Source organism: Mobula hypostoma, chromosome 23 (assembly GCF_963921235.1).
Source record: "Mobula hypostoma chromosome 23, sMobHyp1.1, whole genome shotgun sequence".
In the NCBI taxonomy this organism is placed as follows: Eukaryota; Metazoa; Chordata; class Chondrichthyes; order Myliobatiformes; family Myliobatidae; genus Mobula; species Mobula hypostoma.
In genome coordinates, this window is record NC_086119.1 from 57,693,782 (window position 1) to 57,706,087 (window position 12,306).

Genomic DNA, 12,306 nt, shown 5'->3' on the forward strand with positions numbered 1-12,306 from the left:
AGCTGTGATTCATGTATTACAACAGGCAGATTCTTCTGAACTTCCCTCGGTCACAATCCCTCTCCATCAGAGGGGTTCGGCAAGCCAAGCTGGAGAAGTGCCAATCCCATGAAGACCAGCTATCATTTTTGGGCTCTGTACTTACCCCATCCAGTGTTCAAATGGACCCAAGTAAAGTTCAGACACAAAATGCTGGAGGAACTCAGCAGGCCAGCATTTTGTGTGTGCTACTTGGATTTCCAGCATCTGCAGGTTTTCTCTTGCTTGTGATTCAAGTAAAGTTCAGGCGGTTATAGAATGGCCCAAACCATCTACAGTCAAACCAGTTTGTCGCTTCATGGAGTTTGTGAACTTTTATTGCCGCTTCATCCGGAATTTCAGGTCTATCGCGGCTCCAGTTAATGCACTCACCAAGAAGACCTCGGCAGGATTCCATTGGATGAATGGTGCCGACCAAGCATTTCCAGAGTTAAAGCAACGCTTCACCACTGCCCCGTTGCTGCAACAGCCAGACCTGTCCTGACCACTCACTGTCGAGGTGGATGCATCCGATGTCTCAGCGCTCCTGTGCAAGTAGCCAGCTTCACCCTTGTGCCTTTCTTTCCCATTGCTTGACTCCAGCTGAGTGCGACTGCTGCTGTCAATGAGGCCCTGGGGGAATGGCGACACTGGCTGGAAGATGTAAAGAATCCCTGCTTGGTCTGAACAGATCACAGTAGCCTCTCTTACATTCGGGATACAAAGAGACCCGACTCCTGTCAAGCCCGGTGGGCTCACTTCCTCACCTGGTTTAATTTCATCCTCACCTATCATCCTGTCAGCAAGAATACAAAGGCCGACGCTGTCTCCCGGCAGTTTGACGTTGTCTCCCGGTAGTTCGACGCTCTGTCCCGGCAGTTCGACGCTGTCTCCCGGCAGTTCGACGCTGTCTCCCGGCAGTTCGACGCTGTCTCCCGGCAGTTCGACGCTCTCACCCGGCAGTTCGACAGATCCAAGGACAATGCCGATCTGGAGCGCATGCACTGCTGCACCGGTGATCTGGGGAATAGAGGCAGGGGTCAGGGCTGCCCAACAGTCGGACCCAGGCCCAGATGGGGGACCTCCCAACTGGCTTTTTGTCCCTGCTGCGGTGCGTTAGGGAGAACACAACTACAGCTGTGAAGCTCCCTGCTGCACCTGATGACCCTGTGATCCCTGTCTCAGAGGCCGATGTTATGCTGTCTTTAAAGAGAGTGAACCCTTGCAAGGCAGAAGGCCCAGATGGAGTACCTGGTAAGGCTCTGAAAACCTGTGCCAACCAACTAGCAGGAGTATTCAAGGACATTGTCAACCTTTCACTGCTACAGGCAGAAGTTCCCATTTGCTTCAAAAAGGCAACAACTATACTGGTGCCTGAGAAGAATAATGTGAGCTGCCTTAATGACTATCACCTGCTGGCATTCACATCGACAGTGATGAAATGCTTTGAGAGGTTGGTCATGACTAGACTGAACTCCTGCCTCAGCAAGGACCTGGACCCATTGCAATTTGCCTATTGCCACAATAGGTCAACGGCAGACGCAATCTCAATGGCTCTCCACAGGGCTTTTGACCACCTGGACAACACAAACACTATGTCAGGATGCTGTTCATCAACTACAGCTCAGCATTTAATACCATCATTCCCACAATCCTGATTGAGAAGTTGCAGAACCTGGGCCTCTGTACCTCCCTCTGCAATTGGATCCTCGACTTCCTAACTGGAAGACTACAATCTGTGTGGATTGGTGATAATATATCCTCCTCACTGACAATCAACACTGGCGCACCTCAGGGGTGTGTGCTTAGCCCACTGCTCTACTCTCTATATACACATGACTGTGTGGCTAGGCATACAGTGGCATGCAAAAGTTTGGGCACCCCGGTCAAAATTTCCGTTACTGTGAAAGATGATTTCCAAAAGGCATAAAGTTAAAGATGACACATTTCTTTAATATTTTAAGCAAGATTACTTTTTTATTTCCATCTTTCACAGTCTCAAAATAACAAAAAAGGAAAAGGGCCTGAAGCAAAAGTTTGGGCACCCTGCATGGCAGTACTTAGTAACACCCCCTTTGGCAAGGATCACAGCTTGTAAATGCTTTTTGTAGCCAGCTAAGGGTCTTTCAATTCTTGTTTGGGTGATTTTCACCCATTCTTCCTTGTAAAAGGATTCTAGCTCTGTGAGATTCTTGGGTCATCTTGCATGCACTGCTCTTTTGAGGTCTATCCACACATTTTCGATTATGTTTAGGTCGGGGGACTGTGAAGGCCATGGCAAAACCTTCAGCTTACACCTCCTGAGGTAGTCCATTGTGGATTTTGAGGTGTGTTAGGATCATTATCCTATTGTAGAAGCCATCCTCTTTTCATCTTCAGCTTTTTTTTTCCAGACAGTGTGACGTTTGCTTCCAGAATTTGCTGGTATTTAATTGAATTCATTCTTTCCTCTATCAGTGAAATGTTCCCCGTGCCACTGGCTGCAACACAAGCCCAAAGCATGATCGATCCACCCCTGTGCTTAACAGCTGGAGAGGTGTTCTTTTCATGAAATTCTGCACTCTTTTTTCTCCAAACGTACCTTTGCTCATTGCAGCCAAAAAGTTCTATTTTAACTTCATCAGTCCACAGGACTTGTTTCCAAAATGCATTAGGGTTATTTAGATGTTCCCTTGCAAACTTCTGACACTGAATTTTGTGGTGAGGACGCAGGAAAGGTTTTCTTCTGATGACTCTTCCATGAAGGTCACATTTGTGCAGGTGTCGCTGCACAGTAGAACAGTGCACCACCACTCCAGAGTCTGCTAAATCTTCCTGAAGATCTTTTGCAGTCAAACGGGGGTTTTGATTTGCCTTTCTAGCAATCCTACGACCAGTTCTCTCGGAAAGTCTTCTTGGTCTTCCAGACCTCAACTTGACCTCCACTATTCCTGTTAACTGCCATTTCTTAATTACATTACAAACTGAGGAAACAGCTACCTGAAAACGCTTTGCTATCTTCTCCTGCTTTGTGGGCATCATTTATTTTAATTTTCAGAGGAGCCCATGGCTGCTGATTGTTGGGACAAGGTTTGAGGAGTCAGGTATTTATAAAGCTTTGAAATTTGCATCACCTGACCTTTCCTAACGATGATTGTGAACAAGCCATAGCCCTAACAAGCTAATTAGGGTCTGAGACCTTGGTAAAAGTTATCTGAGAGCTCAAATCTCTTGGGGTGCCCAAACTTTTGCATGGTTCTCCTTTCCTTTTTTTTCACTCTAAAATTGTGCAAAACAAAAATAGTACACTAATCTTGCTTAAAATGCTGAAAAGAATCTTTAACTTCATGACTTTTGGAGATCAGTTCATCTTCTACTCACTTAACTATTCACAGTAACAGAAATTTTGACCGGGTTGCTCAAACTTTTGTATGCCACTGTAGTTCAAATACCATCTGTAAATTTGCTGATGATACAATCATTGTTGGTAGAATCTCAGGTGGTGACAAGAGGGTGTACAGGAGTGAGATAGACCATCTAGTGGAGTGATTCCGCAGCAACAACCTGGCACTCAATGTCAGTAAGATGAAAGAGCTGATTGTGGACTTCAGGAAGGGTAAGTCGAAGGAACACATACCAATCCTCATAGAGGGATCAGAAGTGGAGAGAGTGAGCAGCTTCAAGTTCCTGGGTGTCAAGATCTCTGAGGATCTAACCTGGTCCCAGCATATTGATGTAGTTGTAAAGAAAGCAAGACAGCGGCTATACTTCATTAGGAGTTTGAAGAGATTTGGCATGTCAACAAATACACTCAAAAACTTCTGTAGTTGTACCATGGAGAGCATTCTGACAGTCTGCATCACTGTCTGGTATGGAGGGGCTACTCCACAGGACCGAAAGAAGCTGCAGAAGGTTGTAAATCTAGTCAGCTCCATCTTGGGCACTAGCCTATAAAGTACCCAGGACATCTTCAGGGAGCGGTGTCTCAGAAAGGCTGCGTCCATTATTAAGGATCTCCAGCACCCAGGGCATGCCCTTTTCTCAGGTAGGAGATACAGAAGCCTGAAGGCACACACTCAGCGATTCAGGAACAGTTTCTTCCCCTCTGCCATCTGATTCCGAAGCATACTGTCTGCTGATTGCGTCACCTCTGATCTGGGCTGACATTTATGTGCCGGGCGGCACCTAATTAATTAGCTTGTTTATTTCGGTTTTTTTCTTAAAGATGTGCTGGGTGCGTCCCGGCCACCGCTGGACCACTGCATTCTTCGCGGATTGGTATCGGTTCGCTGCCCAGAGGGTGGGGGCCACTACACCACCGCAACCTCCGATGACTCAGCCTAACACACCATCGTCAGTGTGGTCGCTGTCTTCCCGATTCCGCTAAGTGATACTACACCGTACATACCTTATTTCTACTTTATATCGGCTGTGTATTTTTATGTGTTATTTGGTATGATGTGGCAGCTTCATAGCTTAAAGGTGACTGGAGAGAGTGTTTCTGCCGAGAGCACTTCTGCGAGATTTTCGCTACTGACAACAGTGCAGCAATGATTGTAGAAAAGTATTTCTACTTTATATAGGCTGTGTATTTATCATAAATTCCTGCTTTTACTGTATGTTACTGTTATTTTAGGTTTTATGTGTTATTTGGCATGATTTGGTAGGGTTTTTTTGGGTCTGCGAATGCTCACAAAATTTTCCCAAATAAATGGTAATTGCTTCTTCACTTTAGGACATTCCGGCTTACGAACTGTTTCATAGGAACGCTCTATCTTCGGATGGCGGGGGAAACCTGTATATCTAATTGATTTACTTACTTATTGTTATGTTTTATTTTATTTATTACAATTATTGTTTTTTTCTGTCTCTGCTAGATGATGTATTGCATTGAACTGCTGCTGGTAAGTTAAGAAATTTCACGTCACATGCTGGTGATAATAAACCTGATTCTGATTCTCCAAGGCTGCCCACTTCATTGCCCTCTCCAAGCTCCCATCGGCTCGTGAGACTGCCACACTCATGGTTCAACATGTGGTCAGGCTCCATGGCTATCCTCAAGACATAGTGTCTGATCGAGGACTCCAGTTCACACCCCATCTTTGGAAGGCCTTCTCCTCTCTTGTAGGAACCATGGCCAGCCTCTCATCTGGTTTCCACCCCTAATCTAATGGACAGACTGAGAGAGTGAACCAGAAGCTGGAGACAACCCTGCATTGCCTTCCCTCTTCCAACCCCATGTCATGGAGCTCCCAATTGGTTTGGGCTGAGATCACCCACAATAACCTCCAGTTGTCTTCCATATGTATGTCTCACTTTGAATGCAGAAGGGATTCCAGCCCCTGCTCTTCCCTGATCAGGAGATCCATGTAGGAGTTCCTGCTGCTGATCCAGTGCTACCAGTACACCTGGAGGTGAGCCAGGGCTTCTCTGTTGCATGCCCAGAAGCAACCCGCTCAGCAGGCTGATCGGTTCTGCTGACAGGTGAGGGCTTTCAAGCCAGGAGGGAAGATTTGGCTGGCATCAAGAGATCTGACCCTGAAGGTCAAGAGCCACAAGTTGGCCCCATGCTGCATGGGACCATTCACACTGGAGAAGGTCCCATATAGATTGCGCCTAGCATCATCGATGAAGATCCACCCAGTGTCCCAGCTCAACATCGCCCCTGGCTCCAGTAACCCCCAGCCACCCCTGCTTGGTGGATGATTCCTTCGTCTATACTCCTGACATCTTGCTGGGCACGGGTAAGGTCCAGTACCTCATGGACTGGGAAGGGTATGGTCCTGAGGAACATACTTGAATCCCAGTAGACAACATCCTGAACAAGTCTTTCATCCAGGACTTCCAGTGGGCACAGGTCTGTGGCACCTGAGGGGCTGCGTCTTCGGAGGGGGTCCTGACACAGCCACGCACACTGCAACAAGGTCTACGAGCTCCCACAGGAGGGTAGCACAGCAGCTTCAGCAATTGTGCTCATGGATATGCACGGTCCAGATAAATACTCATTCATTACGCTGGTATTAACTCCCTCCTTTTCGTTGTAGTCATTACACTCTCGGCTTTCCTTTGGGAAAGAGGACTACATTTGGAAGTGAGCAGTATTCATTTAGTGTTTCAATATTGCTTTCAGGTGCCGTGTTGTCATTTTATTTTCAGCCTGAGAGTTTTAGTTAATGACCCTGTGTGGCCTAGCATTTACTGCTTTCCTTTCCTTTACAATTCTGCTCATTAAAGTGAACAGTTAATCAATCTCTCCCTCCCCCGCCCCCTCTCGCTCTGCCCCTCTATATGGACAGTCAAGATTTTCACTGTGTTTCAGTACACTTGACAGTACCTATAGGGTCCTCCGGCAAGCTGTTCGCCTGGTTGCACAACCTGCCTCCCATGGGGCACCACGAGACACGGAGACCTTTCGTTGCCACTTCCCTCCAGCCATAACTCGGAATGACGATGCGTAGGAGGGAGGGGTGAACTTACATCTGATTGATGCTGCTGGTGACAGAGACAGCATTTCCTTCCTTGTCCACTACTGACAAGTGACTGGTGCCGTACGACTCCTGGGCCCCCAGGTCGTTGTTGTAAAATGATGCATTATTGGTTTGGTCCTTGATGTGGTAACGGGCAACATCGGCGGACTTTTCTGCCAGCAACTGCTGTATCTGTGGGAGGAAAAGCATTTGAATTGGGTGTGGAAGGTGATGCCCTGCCCACACCACCAGTAGCTGGGCTGGTGGCCCTCACTCTTGTGCCTGCGAGCCTTCACTGTAAGGGGGCAGAATAGGTGAGGCAGCTCACCATGAAACACTGAGAGCGTTGAGCAGAGTACTGTCTCATTCTGAGGGATGAACTCACCTTGGAGAGTGTGTCAGGGGCGAGGAAAACACAAGTCCCCAGGGCCTAACAAGGTGATCTTGCAGACCCTGAGGTAGTCAATTGCAGATATTGCCAGGGCCGTAGCAGAGATATTTAAATCATCCTTAGCGACAGGAGAGGTAACAGAGGACTGGAAGACAGCCAATGTTGTTCTACTGTTTAAGAAAGACTCTAAGAATAAACCAGAAATTATAGGCCAGTGAGCCTAACATCAGTAGTAGGAAAGGGACGGGATAAATGAGTACTTAGACAAACATGGACTGATTAAGGATAGTCAGCATTGCTTCGTGCATGATATGTCATGTCTAACCAATACTACAAAGATTTTTGAGGAGAAAGTGGATGAAGGTGAGGCAGTGAATGTTGTCTACACGGACTTTAGCAAGGCCTTTGACAAGGTCCCACATGGGAGGCTGGCCAAGAAGGTTCAGTTGCTCAGGATTCAGAATGAGGTAGCAAATGGAGTTAGACAATGGCTTTGTGGAAGAGGCCACAGAGTGGTAGTAGATGGTTGTCTCTCTGACTGGAGGCCTTTGACTAGTGGAGTGCCACAGGAATCGGTGCTGGGTCTGTTAGTCATTGTCATCTATATCAACGATCTGGATGATAATGTGGTAAACTGGATTAGCAATTAGTAGATAACACCAAGATTGGAGGAGTAACACACATAAAAATTGCTGGTGAACGCAGCAGGCCAGGCAGCATCTCTAGGAAGAGGTACAGTCGACGTTTCCGGCTGAGACCCTTCGTCAGGACTAACTGTAAGAAGAGCTAGTAAGAGATTTGAAAGTGGGAGGGAGAGGGGGAGATCGGAAATGATAGGAGAAGACAGGAGTGGGGAGATGGAGCCAAGAGCTGGACAGGTGATTGGCAAAGGGGATATGAGAGGATCATGGGACAGGTAGGGAGAAAGAAAAGGGGTGGGGGGATAAAAGCCTAGAGGATGGGCAAGGGGTATAGTCAGAGGGACAGAGGGAGAAAAAGGAGAGAGAGAAAAAGAATGTGAGTATATAAATAAATAACCATATAACAATTACAGCACGGAAACAGGCCACCTCAGCCATTCTAGTCCATGCCAAACTCTTACTCTCACCTAGTCCCACCGACCTGCACTCAGCCCATAGCCCTCCATTCCCTTCCCGTCTATATATCTATCCAATTTAACTTTAAACAACAACATCGAACCTGCCTCAACCACTTCTGCTGGAAGCTCGTTCCACACAGCTACCACTCTCTGAGTAAAGAAGTTCCCCCTCATGTTATCACTAAACTTTTACCCTTTAACTCTCAACTCATGTCCTCTTGTTTGAATTTCCCCCATTCTCAATGGAAAAAGCCTATCCACGTCAACTATCAATCCCCCTCAATTTTAAACACCTCTATCAAGTTCCCCTTCAACCTTCTACATTCCAAAGAATAAAGACCTAACTTGTTCAACCTTTCTCTGTAACTTGGGAGATGAAACCCAGGCAACGTTTTAGTAAACCTCCTCTGTACTCTCTCAATTTTATTGACATCTTTCCTATAATTTGGTGACCAGAACTGTACACAATACTCCAAATTTGGCCTTACCAATGCCTTAAACAATTTCAACATTACATCCCAACTCCTATACTCAATGCTCTGATTAATAAAGGCCAGCATACCAAAAGCTTTCTTCACCACTCTAACCACATGAGATTCCACCTTCAGGGAACTATGCACCATTATTCCTGGATCCCTCTGTTCTACAGCATTCTTCAATGCCCTACCATTTACTATGTATGTCCTATTTTGATTAGTCCTACCAAAATGTAGCACCTCATATTTTTCAGCATTAAACTCCATCTGCCATCTTCTTCCCACTAACAGATGGGGTACGACGGGGAGGTGGGGCATTAGCGGAAGTTTGAGAAGTCAATGTTCATGCTATCAGGTTGGAGGCTACCCAGACGGAATACAAGGTGTTGTTCCTCCAACCTGAGTGTGGCTTCATCTTTACAGTAGAGGAGGCCGTGGATAGACATATCAGGACGGGAATGGGACGTGGAATTAAAATGTGTGGCCACTGGGAGATCCTGCTTTCTCTGGCGGACAGAGCGTAGGTGTTCAGTGAAACGATCTCCCAGTCTGTATCGAGTCTCGCCAATATATAGCTGGCCTGCTGCGTTTGTACCTCTTCCTAGAGATACTGCCTGGCCTGCTGCGTTCACCAGCAACTTTTATGTGTGTTGCTTGAAATTCCAGCATCTGCAGATTTCCTCCTGTTTGCATTTTTAAGATTGGAGGAGTAGTGGACAGGGAGGGAGGCTATCATGGGATGTCACATGTCGAGGGATCTGCATCAGCTGGAATTTAAGGTAGACAAGTGTGAGATGTTTCACTTCGGTGGGACCAGTCATGGTAGATCTCACACAGCAAACAGTAGGCACAGAGGAGTGCAGTAGAGCAAAAGGATCTGGGAATACGGGTTCATAATTCATTGAAAATGAAGTCACAGGTAGACAGGATCGTAAAGAAAGCTTTTGGCACATTGGCAAAGTATTGAGTACAGGAAGTGGGATGTTATGTTGAAGTTTATAAAACATCGGTGAGGCCTGATTTGGAGTATTGTGTACAGTTTTGGTCACCTACCCACAGGAAAGCTGTTGAAGGAGAACAGAGAAAATTTAACGGATGTTGCCGGGACTGTTGGACCTGAGTTATGAGGAAAGATCGAACAAGTTAGAACTTCATTCCCTGGAACGTAGAAGATTGAGGGGAGATCTGATAGAGGTATTCAAAATTATGAGGGGTATAGATAGGGTAAATGGAAACAGGCTTTTTCCACTGAGACTGGGTGGGACAACAACTAGAGATGATGGTTTAACAGCTAAAGGTGAAAGGTTTAAGGGAACATGAGGAAAAACCTCTTCACTCAGAGGGTTGTTAGAGTGTGGAACAAGTGGTGCATTCGAGCTGGATTTCAACCTTTGAGAGAAGCTTAGAGAAGTACACGGATGGCAGGGTGATGGAGGGCTATGGTCCCGATGCACGTTGATAAGGGAAGGCAGTTTAAATGGCTCGGCATCAACTAGATGGGCCGAAGGGCCTGTTTCTGTGCTGTAGCTTTCGACAACTCCAAGTGACAGGCTGAGAATAATATCTTACACCGATCAACACAGATGTCGGCATCACGGTGAGGGGCGAGGGTGTATCAGTGTTACAGTGAGGATTGTGCATTGTGTCGGTGTTACAGTGAGGGGTGTGGGGTTGTGTTGGCGTGACTAAGGGCTAATGCGTGTCTCTGAATCACAATGGCCTCCCCAGCTCCCCAACTCGTACCCCTCACTCCCTGACCTCTGCTGCAATGTCCCTTGCCACTTAATGCCGCCCCTCCCAGGCAACTCACTCACAATAGCCTCTGTGTTGGCAGGGTGAACGTTGGCTGACATGCACCCAGAAATGATCATCGCAGCCCAGGAGTAACCCTTGGGAGTAAACAGAGTAACTGTCAGGAAGTAAACAGAGGTCACTAACCTTGCTAGGGGTTAGGTTGCTCAGCTGTCCGTTTCCAAATTTCAATGCCTCTATGATACGATGGTAAGTCAGCATCCTGTCCTCTCCCTGCAGGGACTTAGCAGTAAAATGATATCCTGTTGGAAATCATAGAGATTGCAATTGGACAGCATTAGTGTACCATTTAGCGGTTAATTCTGAAGAGTGAAGTCAAATTGCAGCACTGACTTCTGTTCAGAATCCAAATCAGAATAAGTTTTATCATTCCTGACATACTGTATGTCATGAAATCTGTTGTCCTGACGCGACAGTACAGTTTCACACACAAATACACCGGGAATCTCAACAAGAAATATATATACATGTGAAATGAGTAGTGCAAAAGGAGACAAAATTAGTCTTCATTGTCTATTGATAAATTTGATGGTGGAGGGACAGACTTAGTCCGTAAAACACTGAGTGAGAGTCTTCCAGTTCCTGTGCCTTCTCCGATTGTAGCACGAGAAGGCAGGTCCTTGGTGTCAATTAGGAACAGATCCCTGCAAACCCAAACCCTCCAAGCACTGAACTTCACAGCTATTCCTGCTCAGAATTTCCTCACAAGCTGATCCATGCAGAGGAAGCTGGTCCCTCTACCTGCACAGCCTTTCTGCAAGGGATGAAGGGTGCGAAGCCCACATCACCAATTGCAGTTAACACTATAGATTAGGCGCAGAGTGAAGGCCCCCACACGTTCTTCAGAGCGTCCTCTCACACACCCTCCCATCACAAACTCAAGAGTTACGAACGGATGGAAGCATCTACCACTCTTCCTTCTGGCCACCTCCATGATGACCTGTGCAGGGCTTGGTGGGATCACCTGCTGAGGATTGGTCAGAGGGGGCTGTGGGTTATTTGGACACTGTGCTGACATTGTTAGGGCTGGACAGCTCAGACCCCACTGGGTATTGAGAGAGGATGTCATGGCTGGGAGCGGACCCAAATGCTAGACACAGACACTGAAGTACTAGGAACAGGACTTGACTAGACAGCTGGGACAAGAACACAGACTTGGGCTAGGACATTTGCTAGGCAAGTGGGACCAGGACCTGGAACTGGGAACTAGGAGCCTGGGCTTGGACCCTGAGCCAGAGACTGGACAAGGACCCAGAACCAGGGTCTTGACTCAGGCTCAGACCCCGGAACAAGGCAAGGACATGACATGGTCTTGGGAGACAGGACTAAGCGAGGCTACAGGACAGAAGGAGAGACTCCTGGGCAAGACGAGGGAACTCCAGCACAGGACGAGAACATGAAGCCTTAACTTGGTACTCAGGAACAGCCGAGCCTTGGACTTGGGGCGACAGGAACGCAGAACACAGAGCCTTGGTCTTGGGGAGGACGGGAACACAGAGCCTTGGTCTAGAGAGACAGGAACACAGGGACACAGAACACAGAGCCAGGACCCCTCCTTGGGAACAGGCCTTGGGGCCGGGGCTCTACACAGAATTCTGAACACAACGAGACAGTTCCCAACACTAGGTAGCAGCAAACAGCCGGACCTACCTAGTGAAGGCGTGGACACAGAGACAGTTCCTTATCTTGACCCAGCAAGGCTCCGGTCTCGATCCAGTGGTAGCACTTGACAATGTTGTGGGGCAAAGGCTCCAGACACAGGTTGCAGGGCAAAGGCTCACAGAAGGAAGGGGAAGGGAAGGGAATAGTCCAGCCTCAGGGTAACGGCAAAGACGGCCTGACTTACTCACAGAGGCGAGGACGGGATACTGACAAGACAAACCAGCACCCACACTCGAACCCAGGGCCACTTATATACCCAGCCCCAAGACAAGCATCAGGTGCCTATGATTAAGCCCAACTGAAACAAGGGACAGCCAGAAGGCATGGAGTCCGGAGTCCACGGACCGGACCGTGAACCGCAATGTGGACCTCATGGACCGGACCATGACAGAAGAGAGCTGG

The 12,306-nt window shown here is 47.6% G+C and overlaps 1 protein-coding gene across 1 annotated transcript in view; it reads right to left on the bottom strand.

The window, feature by feature from the left end:
* Positions 1-12,306, bottom strand: part of LOC134336971 (glutathione hydrolase 5 proenzyme-like) — a 103,027-nt gene that overhangs the window by 13,183 nt on the left and 77,538 nt on the right. The window contains exons 7-8 of the mRNA XM_063031709.1: positions 10,369-10,484; positions 6,475-6,656 (exon numbers count right to left, since the gene is read on the bottom strand). Of these exons, the coding sequence (XP_062887779.1) occupies positions 6,475-6,656; positions 10,369-10,484 (298 nt within the window). The remainder of the gene's footprint in view (positions 1-6,474; positions 6,657-10,368; positions 10,485-12,306) is intronic.